At 39.3% G+C, this 20,196-nt stretch overlaps 1 protein-coding gene across 4 annotated transcripts in view; it reads left to right on the forward strand.

Moving 5' to 3' along the window:
- The first annotated feature begins 6,474 nt into the window (after window positions 1–6,474).
- dock4b (dedicator of cytokinesis 4b) overlaps window positions 6,475–20,196 on the forward strand; it is a 55,657-nt gene continuing 41,935 nt past the window's right edge. For all 4 annotated transcript variants that reach the window (XM_056748079.1, XM_056748080.1, XM_056748081.1 and 1 more), the window contains exon 1: window positions 6,475–6,625. In XM_056748079.1, the coding sequence (XP_056604057.1) occupies window positions 6,583–6,625 (43 nt within the window). In that variant the 5' untranslated portion in view covers window positions 6,475–6,582. The remainder of the gene's footprint in view (window positions 6,626–20,196) is intronic.

Raw genomic sequence — 20,196 nt, forward strand, 5'->3', positions numbered from 1 at the left:
CATAAAGATGCCTGCTGAAGGGTTAGTTCAGTCACAATGGCCAAAAATCGCCACAGATAAACCAGGTTTAATGTGCTGTTCGTAAGTTTTGGGGGTTAGGATAAATTGATATTCCTCTGTGAAGAATGAATGGCCTTTAGCACCACAGCCCTGCTTGCTTTGCTGAGAGGGAGGTTTCTCCGCTTTGAGTGCTTTGGATTGCGTGACATCTGTCGTCTGACGCAGTCCTCATGTACTTCTCTCTTTTTCCCCCACCCTCCCTTCTTCCAAGCCCTTGAGATGTATTTCTGCTGACCCACAGAGCTGCTGTTCATGTTAAATGGAAGGTTTCTCTCTGGGGAACGGCCGTCTGATTGATCCTGCAGAATAACCACAAATCTCTGAGCCCATGATGGCGTTCCTGAAACATGATGAAAATAAAACCCTTGTGAGTGATCCATAAAACACATGCGATTGTGAAAGCTGTAATCCGCACGACCGGAAACGTACACGCGAGCAGACATTTTTGAAGAAAGAGAAGTGGTCTGGTGCTGTCAAATCTGTGTAGTGCTTTTCCGCTCAGTGATGTCCTTGAATGTTATCACATTTGACAAGTCCATCTGTCAATGCGGGCTCCGTAGACCGTACAATCACGACATTTCCGCATTCATTCAGAGCTGGTTTGTCTACACACTGTTGACTTGATGCCCTCGTACTGACTGCACAGCATGACCCGCACAGCGTGCTCTCGCCAAGACGTCCTTTAATAAAACATTATGATTGAGACAGAGGTCGTGTTTTTATGAACAGAGCAGCACTTCTATAACAAACACGGCCTCATAAAACTTACGACAATAGCAGCAATGGCACCCAACACACTGAACTCATTTGAAAATAATCACAGCAGTGTTCGGCCTATAAGACATATCGCATGTCACAGTCACTTTCTGTCACAGGCATATGGTAGAAACCCTCATAATAAAGCTTTATTCTGAAACCATGTTTTAGAAAACCATGTCTCGCTGTTTATGACAGATTTAATCTCAGCTCTATGAAGCAGGAGACTGTCTTGTGTTTTTATACTACGTACATCGCTTATGTAAAACTTGCTTGTTGAGTTTAGTGCTATAGTCGAGACCACCAAGACCAGAGGGTGTCGAGACCAAGACCAGCACTCCCAAAATACATTCAAAAGATCGACAAAACACTAAAAAGTTACCTGGATGACTTATTGTGCAGAAATGTTTGTGTAGGGTGTTTTATGTTCCATGTTTGACCAAACACCGTAACATATTACATTTTTAGTGCATGTAAAATTCCAACACTAAACATGAAAAAACTGTAAATACCCAAGATATTTAGTGAGTTTATAAGTTTCTTTGCTTTTCATCTAATCAGTAGCAAAATAGCTGTGTGATACTCAGAAAAGGACAGACTTTTTAAGTGTTTAATTGTGTCTAAAACTTAAGGCACTTATTAACTCAAGGTTTATTGAAAAAAATTGAAAAAATCAATATCACGGCAGATGTTCTAAAACAAAAAAATCACATCTTTTTTTACGTCTAATCAGATGAATGATGTTAACACATAGACAGACAGTTATTGGTTAGTCAAATAAATGTGGAATAGATATGTTTTGAGCTGTTTTTTGAAAGTTGTGAAGGATGCATCTATGATCTATGATGTACAACTCTTTGAGTTGGTGTGAAATAAATAAATGCGAATTGGGAATCGATATCTTCACTTCCCTTTAGGTTCATAGATGCCCATCCTGAAAACTCACAAATTCTTGTTAATTTTTCTCTTATAGTTTCTATTCTGCTTCCCCTAGACTGTGACGTTTGGAATAAAAGGAATCGCTTCTTATTAATGGATTTTTTCACTAGAAGTAATGCCTCGGACAATGTTAATTTATGCAGTTCATTTCGTTCATTTGTAATGTGATGATGTCTTCAAAGAGAACTAATGTGCTCTCAAGGAGTGGCCTGGCAACCTGACTTGACTTTAAGAAAAAGAATACTAGCCAAAGACAATGTCCATACGTTCTAAAATGAGTGAACTAATAAAACCTTGGAAAGTCCCTGAACTTCCATAATTGCCTATTAAGAATGAAACTGGCGTAAATACGTAATAATTAAGAAACATTATCTTTTTCGGAGGAAAATGTGACATTTGATCCTTCCTCTCTCTCTTTCTCTAAAATGTTCTTCTTTTATTTAGTTCATTTGTTAATAATGATCTAATGATGCCAGCATTCGACGGAAATATCAAGTTCTTCTTTGTGGTGTGAGATGACAGATAGCACTTTGTGAACACAAGAAGCAGCTCTGCACTTTACACAGAGTCAAGAGCTGAAATTGTGTTGACGTCTTTAACAGCAGAGTCAGTAAGTTAGAGAAATACATAAGGATAAAGCTATGTGTGTGTGTTGAGAAGGAATCGTGTGTGTTATGTCAATGAGGCAGGCAAACACACAGTTCAGTGTGATCAGTGAGATGTTCGTGTGCAGGATGGAGTTGTTTATGCATGAGGTGGATGAGAACATAGCGCTTTTTGTCAAAGTTTAATATGAACCTGAGGAAGCGAAGCACACGAGATCCTCTTCAGCATGTTTCTTTCTCTCATTCATCTTTTTAAAGGTTTAACTTTGCTCCCCTTTCTGTACGTCCTTGCATTTCCAAGAGCCTCACCAGGTTTATAAACATGTGAATGAAATATTTATAACTGCACGCATAACCAGTAACAGTTATAAATCTAATCGATTACTAGATAGACAATGTCAGTTCAAACCATTTTTCAATAACTTTCAAGCAACTCGTTCCGTTTTGTGGTCAAATTTATATCTAATCTATAATTAGAAAATGTCCAAATACACTTTTGTCTCACCTACAGAAATACAATCTAATGCAATAACAATTTAAAGTCAATTTGAAGAAGCTCAGGTGTCCAGGAGTCATTGTATTTCTTGCGTGCTCTTCTTGCATCCACACACAAGATCATGCACCGGGAGTAGAAATACATTCCGGACGTCCTCTGGTAATACAACTGTTTTATGTTTCTGTTTTTGAAAAGAGTGCCGGAAATAGAACAAGAACCCTATTGAGTGTGCGTATCAGCCAGCGCACCTGTGCTGTTAATACTTATAGGATCTAACATGTCCTGCTGTCGGCGTCCTGCGTCTCGCACGCTTCCTCCTCCATGCTTAAAAGGGCTATTTACTTTTCACTGGCACAATGTCTGAGGACTCTTCCCTGCAGCTGTGCGTGTATACGTGCTTCAATCGAACATCATCTTCAATCATTCAATCTAGAAGCATGTGACAGTTCCAGAAACATCATAGATGTCAGTTTGCCAGAGCGTCTTCATGAGTGATTCCTCTCTTCAATAGCATGGGAAAGTTTAGTTTGAAATCTTTTTCCAAAAATCCTCAAACCAGAAAAACAAGAATGTCAAGGAAATACCTTCGGTGTTTATTATGCTGTGAAGTATAACATCACATGTTTGGTCTTATAAGCAGTTGTGCTGTATTCTTTTAACACTTTCCTTAAAGAAAATTCAGCCTCAAAAGCACAAACTCGTGTGACTTATAAACACAATACACACCAATGAAGGGTGCATGTTCAGCAGTCATGCCATGCATGCTGCACGCTGGCAAAAATAAACGTGTCAGATGCCGGAAGCCGCAGGGCTCTTGGAGGTTATGTCATCGTGATGTCAGACAAGCTAAAGCGTAAGTGCTGGTGAGCTGCCGGTCCATTCGTGCCTATCAACAGACCGGGGTCTACGCACGCCACCATCCAATTGCCATGGAAACGGAAAAGAGCAGACGGAGCAACAAATGAAGCCTGGGATTGTTATTCAGTGCTGTTTGAAATGTCTCTACGTTTGCTTAGAGAGAATTTTTCAGCTGATGGCATTCTTTGGTATAAACTCCTCACTTAGGAATGGCATTTTTGTCTTCATTTGATAAAAAGAGATTTAAACCAAAAACGAAATGTTACAAGTTATAAGATTAGAAGAGGTTCTCAAAAAATTGCTATTTTTTCCAAATCTAGTTTCATTTTGAGCTGGCTACTGAGAGATTGAACACAAGACAAGTGCACGCTGGGATTTTATTTGTAGAAAAAATACAAATAGGTTACGTCTAATTATGCTCAATTTATATCCATACTGCATATGCACTTAAATGAAAATGCTCTAGATTTGTTTGTATATAGATTTGCATAAGCTAACAGTCTTATTACTTTGGACTTTTGCAAATACATGCACATGCTTGATAATTCACTCTAATTGAAACAGTCATTGTTGTTCTGTGTAGAGGTGAATGTGGTGGGCAGATCTGTTTCTTGGCAAACACTTGTTTTATAGAGATTGTGGACCAGTCTGCAGGTGGGTGTGATATTCATTTGCGTCGTTCATTATGACCAATGTTTGAAATAACACCTGTTACAATTGCATTATCTTCACTGAAATACTTTAAATTTTAGTCTTTCGAATCTAGAGATGATTATGCTTTAGACCTTCCTGTCTGTGTGAGATAATGATCTGCCTGATAGAGACGTGAACTCCTTAAATGAGTTGCAAGTGGAAATGTTGCCACGGTCGGCTGATGTTCTCAAATGTGCATCTGTGGACAAATTCTAGTCTAGTTGGAAAAGTCCACACCGTCGCCGCACCAGAGTCTAAAGATCTATTCTAGTCCCAATGCTGCCCATTATCTAGCTGCGCATCACCACATACACAGGTACAGTACATCCCATAATTACATCGCAGCTGACAAAATGGAACAGCTAGAAGAGATCCGCAACATTTCAGATGATTTTTCACAAATCATTGCAATGCCCTGACATCCACCCACAACCTAGCCAGTGTGTGTTTGCACAAACAAGCACCCCACATGATTTTAAAGAAATCTGAACTTGTCTGTTAAAATGTTCTATCGTGCACAAAGTAAACAACATAAATATGGTTTGGTGTGATTTTTTGTTTTCTAGAGGAACAGGTCTTTTAGTCTCTCACTAAGAGAAGAACACAGAACAATGCACATGGAGTTCAATCACTAGACGCTCCTCAGATGTGCCGAGGGTCGTCCGCCACGTCTTTGTGCACATGCATGAAAGGAGCGAAGAAGAAAGATAGCCGCTGAATCTGTCGTCCTCCTGGCGGCTACACATGTGTCTCTTACAATCTGATGAAGAATATGGTTTTGCATCTTGAAGACTCCATATTTGACCGATCTTTTTTAAGCTGAGCTCAACATCGTGTTTCATACCTGTCTGTGGAGGTATTCCAATGTGTTGTTTTAAATAAATTATACATTTTATATGAAGGACTGAAATAAATCTGATCTGATTTGAGCAAAAGCATTTAAATGAAACTTTAAACATTGCTGTAAGCAGGAAACTTCTGTATGTGTGGAAGGAAGTGTGATCTCCGATCACCGCACACCAACTATTTAAGCAGTTTTTTACAGGGTCCATATGGCCCGATGACTCTCTCGATTGTTTATGAATGTTATTGCAGCATATATAAAATGTTAAACCAAAAAAAGTTCACATTAGATGGGTTTAAATGATGTAATTGAGATACAGAGTAATAAGGAGAAGATCCAAAATTGCAATGCATTATATAGTATTAGTTTGCTGTCTGGTTTGATATGTTTGTCCACTGAATGTTGATTTTCTGGGTCTACACTATATCAACATCTTTTAAAACAAATGACATAAAAGAACCTTTCGGATGCAACAAGATCACACACTTGTCATTCACACACCTTAAAATACCCATCAATGTCCTTTCATCCATCTCCGACAGCTGTTAGATGTTGATAGACGCTCTACACGCTGCTATTTGTACCCTGCAAGCATTCATTTTTCATACAGGAAACAATGTCATGGTGCAACGTGGTTTCAGTGCAGATTATTAAATTGACATCCAGACACAACAAGATCTAGGCCACAATCACAGCTCATTTACCAGAACCTCTCCACCCACACTCGGACTGCACGTGTTGCTTTCTCTGTTTTTCTCTCAGAGCATTTGTGTTGGACAATATGCAAAGATTTTGTTTAAATAAACCAAAAGCGAAGGATTTTGGATGTTGTGTTTGATGAAATGTATAGAGGGCAAACAGTTGATGATATAGGCTAACAGACTTCAAGCTGTTTTTGGCATCTGAGTTTATTCATGCATTCGTGAATTTGCAGTGTGCGCCGGAAACTCAAGGTTTAAGAAAATCAAATGAAAAATGACACATAAAAAAGTCAAATAGCCTATTTTATTTAAACAAAAACTCCTGAAGAAAAAGTAATCTAATAAATAATTGTAATCCTAAATCATTAATTAATAAAAATCATTATTCGTAAATGTAAAAGTCAAAAAGTCAAAAACGTCATTTCCCATCATGCCGCGCGACGCGCAGTGGCCGCGCACCCTTGTATGTGTGTGTATATGTGCACGTGAGCGCGCTTTCTCATCTTGTGCGGAGCAGCAGATCGCTCGCTCGCTCGAGCAGTCTGAACAATGAGTGTGTACGAGCGCATGATGTGAAGCGCGATATCATGTGCGATTTAACGCTGCTTTTGTCGTATTTTTGACGCAAACATGAACATGTGGATACCTACTGAGCACGAGAAATACGGAGTGGGTAAGTTTGATTTAAGTCTGATTTCAGTACGAGACTCTCTGTGTGTTACAGTTGAATGATACATTGTATCACAACACCGCTGCCGCTATCAGACACTGTTTGTGTTTGTTTCCTTTGTTGACTTTAAATGTAATTGTTGTTCGCGTATATTTTGACGTGAAACAAAAGTGTTTGGGACTTTGTTTGTTTGTTTGCGTGCGTGCGTGTTTTTCTTTGTTTTGTGAGCAGTGTTTTATTGAGTGGTAAACATACACTCGTTTTCATATTCACGTCCTGTATGATGGGATGTCGTTTTTTGTTTCTGATAGATTTAGCAGATTTCGATATTTAGAAAGACTTGTTCAGTTTTATTCGAGACTTCTGCGTGATGTATTATCATTGCAGTCCATCTTAAACCAAAGCAGTCACATCGATGCTCAAACATACAGGGAACCTATGAGTATAGATGTTGAATATAAATACAATTTAAACATGTTTTTAAATGAATTTCCTTTTATTTTCTCGCTTGCTCATCACTTCTTCCCATTTTTAAGATATTCATTCCTATATTGAGTATAGTTTCAAGTGTATGTTGTGTATTGAATTAATCAGGTGTGTGGCATCCTCTGTATTTTACGTCCGGTTTAGTGTGTCAGAAATATAGCAAAAATGACTTGATCTGGTTTTCAGCCATGATTAATCCATTATGAACATTTGGTCATATTTTTTTCAGATGAGATTTTATTTTATATATGTGATTTGTGCAAGGACTGCTTTTAATCAATACACTTTAGTCAAGCTCCAGTGATTGTACAATTAATTTTCCGATTGGATTTGTCTCTTCTGAACTCTGTCTTGACTGTATTATTGAGAAGGATCAGTTGACTTGCTCTGACTGTACATCAGTGTTCTGGTTTGTATAAGCGCGATATTAAAGAAAAATGTGATGTGCTAAAACAATGTGATATGAAACATGCAGTCCGATAATGTTTAAAGATTGTAAATCAACTTGAAATATTTAAACAAAGAAAGTTTAATAACAAATAACACGCATGTTTCACGTTCTTTCTAAGAAAGGAAAAGCATCATTCTCTCTGTCTGGCCAGTCTCTACATCTGCTTTACAATTATTCAACATTTCCATAATTTGCTATATCTTGAGGCCCTGTTTAAGTTGATCACAAACTGTTAAACTAGTCTGTTCAGTCTTTGGCTTTGGGTTGAAAGGAACTATAAAAGGAAACAGTCAAAGATTTTAAGCAATGGGACCAACAGAATGCTTGTTAGAGCGAGATCTCCTCTGAAATCTTCTGTGAGTTATGGTGATTTCTTTGAGGATTTTGTCATCTCCACACGTCCTTTACTTTAAAGCGGGTCTCGAACCCCAAATGGGATTTTGTCCGCCTTTTCCAGTGTTTTCACATTTTTTCGTTTTGATCTTTTGCCAGAAACAAAATCCATATTTTAGTATTTAATTGGAGTCTGGTAAGTGCTTCTCGTAGGTAGTAAAGAACTTCTTTCAGCCGTCGATTAAATATGAATGAACCCTCGCAGACGCTGCAATAAGACGCCGGTTAGCGCTGAATTGGATGAATTATGGCTAATTAAATCAACACAAGGTTTGAAAACCGTGTCTTAAAGGCTCCCTTGACTTTCGTGGTTTCTTGCCAAACAGGAACCAGGAAGAGCAGGCGTTTTTAGCAATAATTGCGTTCCTGACAGCCATGGCTTATGTGGAAACTGTGCAGAGCAGACGCTGCACTGGTGGAAATACCCGCATTTTTGCATTTCTTCCTCTACTGTCTTTACTTCGCAAGAAAAATGTGAATATCTGAGAGCTTTAAATAGATGGAGGGTGGAGTGTGACTCACTTTTCGAACGACTTTGGCGTCTAAAGTTATTTCTGTGATTCGGGCGTTTTGACAATTTTTAGAAATGCTAAGAAAAGTGCACCTTATTTAGGATAAAAAATACCCCTTGTCTGAACTGGCAATGATGCTGTGTTTTTTTTCTGGCCATCAGGCATTACTCACTACTTTGGTACAATAATAGGAACACTTTTTTCGGGATGACATCATTGAGAAACTAGTTTGCCTGCACATGCACAGATCAGGCGTGAATGATTTGGAACAGAGCCATTGATGAGATGTTGCCTACGGTGCCCTTGAATGCTCATTGAGCCCAAAAGAGCTTTGACCGGGATGTTGTGTTGTATTAATGTGTGTGTGATGCCCGAGGCTGGCTGTCCTTCTGCTCTTCTTTTCTACAGTATTCGATCCCTTCGGGAGGGCGTAGCTGGAGAAGGGGGGTTAACACTGTGTGGAAGTGGCCACCCCTGTGTTTGTGGCCACCCCGTGTGATGCCCTGTGGGATTAGCAGGTTGTTGTGGAGGGGCACTGGGCCATTCCTTCATTATAGAAAATGTTCTGTAATGACTGGCGACTAGGGAACAGGGGGCGGGGCATCTCGACACTTCATTGCACATAATTGCTTTTTCATTCCGAGGCCACGCCCACTAAAAAGCTGACACAGTCATTCGGAACGGTGCTCTGCTCGTTCCTCTGTTGCATCTAGTTTAGTTTATAGACCTCTCTACCAGCATGGTTGTGGTTTTCAATGTTGTGTATTAAATATAAAGTCATCAAATGTTGTGTCTTAAACAGTAATTTTTCACAAAACGCCAGGCAGAATGAGACATGAACCTCACTCACAAAGACCAGATCTCTCTTTTTTTGAAAGCAGAAGCCCTCGCCCTTTGAAATCTATACCTGGCACTTTCCTGAAATTCTGTTATTGATCCTAAACCCGGCACACTCCCCCGACCTCATAATCCCTCTGACCTTTGACCTGCCGTTCAGGGTGCACGCAAACAGGGAGATTATTAATACTCGCCTTGCCATGACTGTTGATGTTTTTAAGTGTGCTCATGAATACCTCATTAATGCAGGGAAGACGGCTTCAGTCCGAGTAGGGATTCTGCATTAGGGAGAGAGAGAAATGAAACAGAAGGATGTTATCGTTGCCTTTGGCAGGCGGGAGGACTGCTGGTGTCGGGTTGAGACAGCACTGCTGTTATGACGCCCACCCCGACTTCCTCCGCATCCTATTAGTGAGAGAGAGAACAAAAAGGTAGAAACAGAAGAGCACGCTCTTTATCAACTTTTCCATTCTCCGCTCTCTTCACCTCATATGACCTGAACGCTCTTTTCCAACTTCTTCCTGGTCTCTCCTGTTTGTTGATGTTTCTAGGACATCTCTGACTCTCATTTAGAGACGGTCACGAGTCTCACGATGGTGGAACGGCCCAACAATTGAATGGTCGATATGTGAGGGTGACTTTAGTAGTTTACATTTTTTAGTCTATACTTTCTTTTACTGTGTTGTGCTTTAGCTTTCAGACGGATTGCATGGTAAACCCTATCCAAAATGTTGCATATATTTCTTTCTTTCCAAGCACCGTGTTCCCTGTGTGAGTGTTGGGTTATACAACGCTTTTTCAAGTTAAAGCACTTAACCTTTTGTAAACTCTTCCTGGATTCTATCTCATTCCATCGTGTTCTCTCTGTTTTTAAACACTTAGATAAACAGATCAGTGTTTGGAAACAAGCACAGGTCAGCTCTGTTTAGGTAGTGGACATGAAGTTTCAAGCAATGACAGTGTCCTGCAATGTGATGTTTTGGTTTCCCTCTGGTGATTTAGTTTTATACTGATCCCTGCTTTCTTTGACCTTTACCTTAAACCACTTCTGTGAGGTGACGTAAACATGGGCTGATGCCTGGTGCCAGGGCATTTCAGCGGAGAGCGTCTTAGACTTGAACATTACCCAAATGATATGTATGAACGCTGTGTTTTTGTGGTGGGGGTGTGTATGCTTGTTGTGGACAATAATGAAGGTTTAGAGATCTGATTTTAAATGATCTCATTATTACTCGCAGGTTTGGAACATTATAAGTGTCTGATGTCTAACCCAAGTTTGCATCTGGAATGGAAAATAAAAATGAGTCGAAAACTTGAGAAACATTTAAGTTTGGCATCAGTGATGTCGATTGTCATCTAAAAATTTAATGCAGGCTATTAATGATGAAGTGAAATATAACTTAAAATTCGATCTTTTCCTCGCATAGTGTTATTGTAAAAACTTTTTTTACGTTCAGTCTAGTATTAATCTTCCGTCCAGTCGCTTGCGCACGTCTCTGGCACGTTTTCTCTGTTCCGTCTGTGGAAAAAAAGCGAAATGCAAGCGGACCTGAGAGCCCCTTAGCCGTTATCTAAGCTGTCAAGGGCGCGATACGGTGTTCTGAGCATCGCCTCACTGCCGCTGTCAAGGCAACCACATTGCATCTTTAACACATCTCGCTAAATCTGACTACCACACTTTCACAGGGAGTTGAAGTGGTAAATCTAGATCAATTTTACCCACCAGTGAGGTCAGGGCCGGAGCGGTATTCTCTCTAAGAGATGCTATGTGGTGATCACAAAACAGTTTCTCTGGTTCTCAAGTTCTTCTTTGGAGGAGGGTCTATTTTCACCCTTTCAGATTGTTAACATGTCTTCAGCTTTCATTTACTGGATGTTTGGTCACCTGTGTTGTTGCTTTTTTGCAGAACGCCAACAAGCCAATTATGTGAAAAATTGCTATCATAACCAAAACCAATTATTGGCCGATATATCGGTGCAAGTCTAATCATATATTTTAGCTATTTTGCAGATTGTATTAACAATTTTTGCTTGTTGACATCATACGAACAGAAGACGACTAATATCTCATTATTTGTTATTAATTTCTTTACAGGGACAGCGAATTAGTGACCGAATAATTCATAGACCCATGAAAAAATGTTGAGTCCTAAACTGAAATCAAATCATTTTAAATAACAAATTCTACATACAAGAAAAAAGCAGACAATAAAACATTTTGTGTAACAGAGTGTAAATGAGTCAATCGTGGTTCTTGTAGTCATGAAGCAGAACAGCGATTTATTGTTTTCTCGTCATTGTGGGAGAGTAAATATTGTGTAGCAAAAAATCTTGCATGAAACCGCATTGTTTTTGCATCAGTTTATCAAGTGTGAGCAAATTTCAAGTCTCATTTCTCTACACTTTTTTTGCCTTATGAGCTTCCTTGACTTCTTTGTTTGCCTTTTGCTTCAACGCTGAAATATTCTGTAAGATTTCCTGATCCGATAAATCATTTCTTAACCCTTCTGATCATCTGAAGATAGTTTATCCAGAGGGGAAACTTCTCCTCCTCATCGCTGATTGAATGGGGTCTGCTTAGCATTCAGACGACGACATCCGACACAGTTTACCAGCATTCAGGGATTTCCTTCTTTGCTCCTGGTCCTTTGTTTCACGCACAACAACTTTCCTTTGCCATTTCAAAGGCTTTAATGTAGCAAATGGAGCCTTTTCGGGTAAATACGAGAAGAAATCTTGTCAAATATGTGTCTCACAGATTTGTTGAATGTTGATGCTTATACTACATATTTACTACATTCCAGTGCTGGGTTGCCCGAGTGCTGTGTACGGGTTGCTTTTGTGCCGTGGATGTGAAGCAACCTGGATCAGCTGAGAAACCCAGACTGGTCCAGATTTTGGACTGTTATTCACCCCCTCGGTATACCCCCCCGGTGTCCCTATTTGACTTCCCGTAGGGTGCACATTAACCCCTAATTGAAGTGTCACTCAGTGGTGAACACTAATGGCTGTTTTGGGCTCTCTTAGGAGATGTGAGGTACAGTGAATAGATGCAGACGGCTCTCTTATAATGACGTCTGGCTTAATGCGATGTCTTTTGCTGTCTCACACATTACTCTACACTAAAATAAGCCAGAAGTGATTTATTCAAAACAGTCAAAGCCTACTTACACAAAGGTCAATAACGTAGATGTCACTCTCTTGGGAGTCAGCGGTTTCAAACCATTCAATTAGACATATATAAATGGTAAACTGTATTATATAATACTGCTTTTATGGTAAATCAATGTTGCATGTTACAATTTCATGCCATTCCTAATGTAGGGTACATGATGGCACTTTATTATCTATCTATTAAATGGAGTAGTTGTCCCAAAGGATATGTCTCTCATAATCAAGAGCTTATTAAAGATGAATTATTGGTTTGCTGTACAATGCGCTTCTGGTTCAAACTTTAAGTTTTGTGGTTGTTGGTGCTAAGGTTGGTTAGTGTATTGAGTGAAGATGCTAAAAATACTTGTAAATAGGACATTGCATGTCACATAGGATGACGCGTACAGCTTCCTCAAATAGCTCTCGCTGCTTAACCGTATTGCATTTTGCTATCCAAGGTATAATACTTGATGTTTAAAACCAGACTGTAAGCGATAGCTTCACCTCCTCTGCTATCTTAGACATGTTTTCATATTGGCGGCGTTATTTTTATTGTGTAACATTTAGAAGGTGAGCAAATGCTTTTCTGTAATTACATTCAAATAATGAATTGTATAAATGAAATATGTTTGTGTATTTCATGACCTTTTTGTCAAGAAATGCTCTTTGACTGGGCTGTATGTGAGGCATCCAAGATTTAAGGTTGACAGGTTCATAACCATCTTTGCATCTTACCAATACTCACTAGTCACCACTCACTACCAATGTGTAATATCAAAAGAACAGCTGTGTTTTTCCTGCCCTCAGGATGGCCTCCTTGCGAAAGAGCCTACCAGGCATTACCTGTGAGAATCCCACAGGATTTAGAGTTAAGACTAACCACAGCTTCCCATCTTGATGTCAGTATTTGGTTTCAGTCTCTTTCCTCATTGGATGAAACCTTTCCCAACATGGCCGCTTTGTTCGGCATTTAAATCACATTTTTTGGGACCCCTTGGCCGTCCATCCAGCTGAGCCTTCCGACACCTTACATTTTGATGGAATGCTATAACCCCCAGCCCAGCTGTTAGTTGTCTCTCCATTGTTGTGGATGTTGTGGGTACACTGGCAGGCCCGCAGGTCATTAAACATTTAATTCCATCGATGCCTGAGGTCAATTTGCGGTGAAATCCTTCCAAAGATTTCACAGTTTTTGCCAGATCAAGATTAAGCAAGAGAAGATAGGAAATCAGACCAAGTCTCGCATTCCAATGTTTGTCAATCGGGTTTATAGATGTGTGCATTAGAGATGTGTTTGGAGGGTATGAACGGCTGCTGTTGACCCACTTTAGAGCAGAAACTGGGACAATGTTTGTTTTCCAACCTTCACTCGATCGATTTTTATCCGGTACAGTACAGAGGACAGCTTGAATACATTAGCTAAGCTAACTGGACTTGAAAGCAGTGTGTTAAAATTAGGCCTGCAGACATTTTTGCTGTTTAGCTAGACCACTTTTTTCGGTGCTGTAATTGCTTTTATTTACTGGGGCAAGTTGTCACACCTTTTTACTCCAGTGGGTGTTTCTCAAGATTATGCATTATTTTGTTTCAGTCAATCTTGGTTAGACACAAAAGTCTTCGAAAAAGAATGTTAAATTCCACACAAATTCCACTGGCTTAGACCAGGATGAAAGGATGTGGTTTGTTTAACACACTAGAATGTTGTGACAACACTTTACAAAAGGTAATTTGCAAGCTGGCTAATTCGATTTGAATTATACAAAAACATACAATTATTAGAAAGAAAAGCCATACTGAAGCCCCTCCTTTAACCTAATCTTTCACAGGCGCAAAAGCTAAGACCGTTTCTCAATATGCGTTCTTCAGCGGTGTTGTGTGCGTCAAAGTCCGGTACATTAAGAACACAAGAACAGAAAACGCATGAAAGTACACGGATGTGTTCTTGATATCAAGGATGCACTGAATACAGAACTGAACCCGCCCCAGTCACTGCGGCGCGTCCCTCCAAGTTCGTTCTTCGTAAGTTGCCTTGCAAGACCGGTCTACATGAGAACACAAGTCTGTTCTTTGCGTTTTTAAAAGGCCTATGTGTACTAAAACATCCCAATGAGATCGTATACAAGCCACCTTGTAAGATGTGAGAATGTGTATCTGTCGGGCAGGTTGGTAAAATTTTATGCAGTTTCGTTAGCGGAGCAAATACGTTTTTTTGGGAGGGGCTTTCAAAGATTCCAGAATAAAAGTTTGTGTTAACATAATATATGTGTGTGTACTGTGTATGATTTTGTATTCGTGAATGTATTTTTTTGTATTCGTAAGTACTAAATTAATATGCAGAGTACACTTATGTGTACACTTTATGTAAACATAAACTTTTATTCTGGATTAATCCGTATAAAATGACAGATTATGGATTATTTATTAGACAGCCTTAGTTTATTTTCTTAACAGAAGGAATGAGGAAATTGACATATTCAAGTATAAAGTTTTTGGCATACTAGAGTTGTCACTCTTGCACAGTGCGCTGTTGTTTCGGCACGTGTCGCTTGGCAAAACAGCCGGACACGCGATCTTCTAAGCTTGTGTGGATTTTAAAACCAGCCACGCCGCTGGTACAGAGGTCAATTTTAACACGCATAGATTTCCACGACGTATTTTCATCTGTTTTCACCGTAGACTGGTTTCCCAGTTTCCAGGAAAGGTTGGAAAACAAACTGAGAATGTCAGCCCTGGGTTTTTATCTGCGCATGATACTGATTCAAAAAGATTAGTTTTCCACTCTCTGTGAAAATTGACGCCTTCTGTATCTCCCGTGGCATTATTTCCACACCCATGAGAGCTGTAGAGTATTAGAGCTGTGTGTGTCGGATGAGTGGAAGTCTAAAAAGGGCAGTTATTGATTCTCTTAAGCTAAAGCAGATGTTACGGCTGCTCCCAGCATGCCGGTGGCTTGAGAAATTTGCTTCCGCTCCATGTGGGATGAACAAATCTCCACCCAAAGGAAAATATGAGGGAGTCCGTCCGACGTGCTTTTTGCAACAAAAAAAAACATTCTGGACATAAATCTGACTCTGGAAGCCGTGGTGGATGACCGCGGTATTCCTCTCGGAATCTGAATAATCTTAAACATTACATATTTAGCAAGGTTGTTTGTTTAAAGAGATGCTGAGACTTTGCAGATGTCTTATTGACATGATCGCTGCTGTAGTTTACCTTATTTTATGACTTCTTAATGCAGAGCGGATGCTTCGGATCCGTGTTGATTTCCAAAGCCTGTTTGCGATAAACCCGTTGAATGTTTTTCCACGGCTGTGTTCTAGACAAACAAATGCTCACTGAGTTCATTAGCGGGCAGATCAGATTGTGATAACAGGACGAGGTGAAGCGTGTCTGATGATGTTCCATGCTCTCCGCCTCTCTGTTTTCCCTCTCTCTGTTTGTCATGGATGGGTAAACAGCTTTACACGGCTGTCTGATCATCATCCTGGTTTGCTTCGGACATAAATAATATACAAAACTAATATAACGTAACCTTCTGTTGAACTTTTTCAGCTTATTTGTTATTAAAAACGTGGGTTAATTTACCAGCATCTGTTTGTAATCCCGTATTTTGTGTGCTGTATCTGGTAGGTTTGTACCTTCAAGTACATTTTGTTTGTTGTGATGTTTTTGTTGACGTTCTGTAAGCGTGAACTTCGCCTCTGACCCATAACCAGGGCAGCTGCCCGTACAGTAATTGGCAGTGAAGCTGTCCGGACACATGCTGCCCGTCATCACACTGGCTCTGTGGTCTGTTAGCGGACATATGGACGGCCGGACGCTTCATGAATGATGGGTTCACCTGTTACAGCCGTGTTCCACACTACCGGCCTCCAATCTGAGCCGTGCCGAGTGTCTCCCGAGTGTTCATTTGTGAGAATGAACCGTTTTTGATTTTGTCCAAACGTGTTGCTCGTCCAAAGTGCGTCATCTGTTGTATGAAAGCACGAAGGCTTGTTTTAAATGATTATTGGGGATCCTTGTGTTTTGGAGAGATATTTCACTAATGATACACGGTTCAGTGAGTTTTGAGCTTCTGAGCTTTTGAGACTCTGTGCTTTGACCTACCATCTGGGCTGTAGAGAGAGAGTCCACATGGTGTTCAGCCCTGTCTCTCTCTGTGTTTCTCTCTTGCCTTTAGTGTCTTGTTGCTTTTTCAGAGATGTGTACGCTCATATGCTTGCATCGTGTTTTATGTGTGCTCAGTTGTGTGTTTGTTTGTATAGGGGTCGCCCTTTTAACGCCCCGGACGATTTTCGACGTCGGTATTAAGCATTTTTATGATTATCTGCATCGAGATGTCAATTGTAGCACGATTATTTTCGCTTATATTGATATCCCGATTATTTAACACGATTACTCATTATCGTTTAAAACAACACAGAGAATGAAAAAACATGGGTTAAAAACTGTGATTTCAACTGAAAAAGCCCTAAATTGACGGAAAAGTTGACTCAAACTGCTCTCAACGAGTGTCAGATTGAATGATTTTTGCACATTATTATGCATAAATGTTCAGACACACAAACACAAGTATACACATAAGCACAGTTGGTTGTCTTCAGTGAGTAAATGTAAACGGCATCTATAATAAGTGTTATTTCTTTGTTTTAACGCGCTGCCACATCTTTTTCTTTCAATAGGACCGATTCACATTTCGGGTCCAAAACCGTGCGGAAAATTTGTAATTTTGAACATATATTTCATTTTTACACCAGACATATATATCGGTAAAGAATATCAGTCTATTACTTGATCTGTAATAATTGATATAGACAAAAAAAAGCATATCGGTTGACCCCTGGTGCACACACATCTGATTGGTTAAACAGAATGTCATTCACTAGTTTTTGCGACCTGATTGGTTGAATCTTGTCTATTAATTATTTTTATAATGCACATTTTGCAATTGCGATTTGTTATACACAATAACACTTTGGAGGATCATTTTGGTTCTCACTTTGAAACCGTCTAAGTGTGAAAAGCATATCATTACCAAGGAAATATATTTCATTATTTTTCTTTAGTTCTAGTCTGTGTGTAACAGGACACATCACAGTTTTCAGTCTCTCCATCGCACTTTCCCACAGACGAATGTGTGTCCCGTCAAACAAGGTCACCACAGCTGTGTGGAAAGAGTACTGGTCACCGTAACCCATTTAGGATGCCAGTATGAATAGTTTAGCCCATCAAAAGGGCCACATGTATAAAAGCGGTATCCAAACCTTTATGAACAAACCGATCTCCCTCTCTAAACATCATTTCAATGTACTGTTGTGCGGTGCAGGTCACATCAAACACTAGAATGTCACATGACGTCAGTATTGTTCTGATTAAAATGAGCTTGTGGTTTCTGGTGTGTCCAGGTCCTGAGGCGAGGGTCCTAAACCCTGATGTGTGTGATTGGAAAAAGCCCAGAGAGGGAGGTTTTGGCTTTAGCATCATAAGCCAAATGGTTAATGTTTTTTAAAGAACCACATTGAACCACTTTCTCAATTCTGAAAACCTGTTTATTGTTGGGTTGTCGTTGTTACTTTCCATTCACAACTTCTGTGTAAACTTCCTTGCACATGAAATGGGTAACAAAGTTTCTTTCCACTGAACCTATATAGGCTACCGTGTATACATTGCATCGTTTACCTAAACATGTATAAGCCTCCTCTCGTTGTTATGTTGTTATAAATACATAAAATAACACTTTATTTCGAGATTGACTTCCAAGTCCACACATAGCATGCTGGGAATTGATCTGACGTCATTGGAAGATATAATTAAAATGCATGAGTTAAGTGACTTCTTATTTTTGTGTCCCTGTTAAACACACTTAAAAGTTGCAAGATAAATGAACTTCTTGACAGTTCTCAGTAAAGTTTGTTTATTATTAATGAGTAGATTGCTGTTCGGGAATACAGGTGTATTCGTCACTTCACGACGATTTGTGGCCGATTCTGTCTGCTGTGAAAAAAACACTGAATTTGGATATTTATAAAAGAATAAGAATGGAGAAGTGAATCTGGTTCCTCCTCAAATGTAGGAACTATTAGAGGAAAATCAGCATAAGCAGATCATATGAGGTCTCTGTCAGAGCACAATGACTAAAGTCCACGTGAGTGCCAGTGTGGATCCGTCAGATCGGTTTCCTTCAGATATATCTGATAGACCTCAGTACCAAACGGTAGCGAAGCACAAAACAGGGAGGATGAGGCTCATGTGCTGATGTTTTTGATCTCTTTTGGTATGTGTGCTTTGAGAACATAGTATATGTGTGTTTGTGATTTGGTTCCCTTTTCGGATCCGACTGTGTCATATAGCGGATGTTCCCATTTTGTCTAATTGCGTATGTATGTATATCCACAAACATTCAATCTACATTCTCTTTGTGACGCATGTGGATGTCAGTTTTTCTTTGCACATCTTTTGGTAAATGCTAGATATGAAGTAATTAGAAATCTGTGTGTATTGCATTCTTTGTTGTTGTGTCTTATGGGAATTTACTGACTTTATGGATGATATCATCTAGATACAACATACAGCATAGTTATTTGTTCGGTTTATAGTTTTATTGTAAGTTTAATATTTCGATTTCGCTCTTGCTTATAATTTGAGCAAATTATCATTTTAATTATTTAATTAGTAATTTGTTATTTTCTATGTCAATGGCGGAGGCGACATTTCTATTTCATATCTTCAAATTATATCCAGGCAAAATATTTTCTTTTATTTCAGGTAACAGAAATGTGTATAATGGTTTGTGTTTCAGAAAATTATAATAACCTGGCCATGGGCAAGTTGCAAAACTCTCTGACTAGCAATTGGTTAGGTGTTATTAGTCTTATATTTTAGACCAATCTACCTTTTTATGTGTCTGACCAATACAAGTAATGATGACAGGTTGTGTGGTATTTATCATCTATAGTTCAATTCAGGTGGCATTGACATCCGTAACAACCGGCGTGGATCAAGCAGAACCTGTAATTAAATATTGGCCATATCTATTGTCCTGTGAGCCGTGATAATAGTGATGTTCCTCTACCAATGACACGAAATGAAAATACATTACTTATGTTTGAGAGCCATCATGTTGTATTATGATATGAATCACAGAAACTCTTGTGTAAAATCGGGGTGAATTATACACCATTGCTGTTAAAGCTCTGAGTATTTAAAACCTCCAACATTACAGTAAATCACATCTAAATCCCTTCACACACACACACACACACACACACACACATGCAGAGAAAGAATCAAAGAGCCGATTACGGCACAGAATGAAGTGAAGTGGGCAACTTAAGAAGTCTGACCTATATTCTCATTTAATCATAGTCATGTATGATTTACTCTGGCCTGTCCAGACACTATTCGCCCGGTTCCCTTCACTTATAGTATACATTTACACTGAACAATGAACTTAATTCAGTTTCTATGAGACTGAGAGAGGGATGAGTAAAATATTTTGAAGTAAAAGCATTTTGGTGACTCTTTCATCCAAAGTGAATTACAGTGCTTTCAGTATAAAGATATTCTGTCGCATTTATGTTCAATAGGAAATTCATGTTTATATTATGCATACATTCGTCGGCATTTTAAGATTTGTGTCCAATTCTAAATTTGGTTTACTTTGAAGGCCCGGATCTGCTCTCAAAGATAAAAAGCGCAAATAAAAGATTTTCACCCATCATCTCTGAGCCTCTCGCATCACC

This window comes from Triplophysa dalaica, chromosome 5, assembly GCF_015846415.1.
Source record: "Triplophysa dalaica isolate WHDGS20190420 chromosome 5, ASM1584641v1, whole genome shotgun sequence".
Classification (NCBI taxonomy): domain Eukaryota; kingdom Metazoa; phylum Chordata; class Actinopteri; order Cypriniformes; family Nemacheilidae; genus Triplophysa; species Triplophysa dalaica.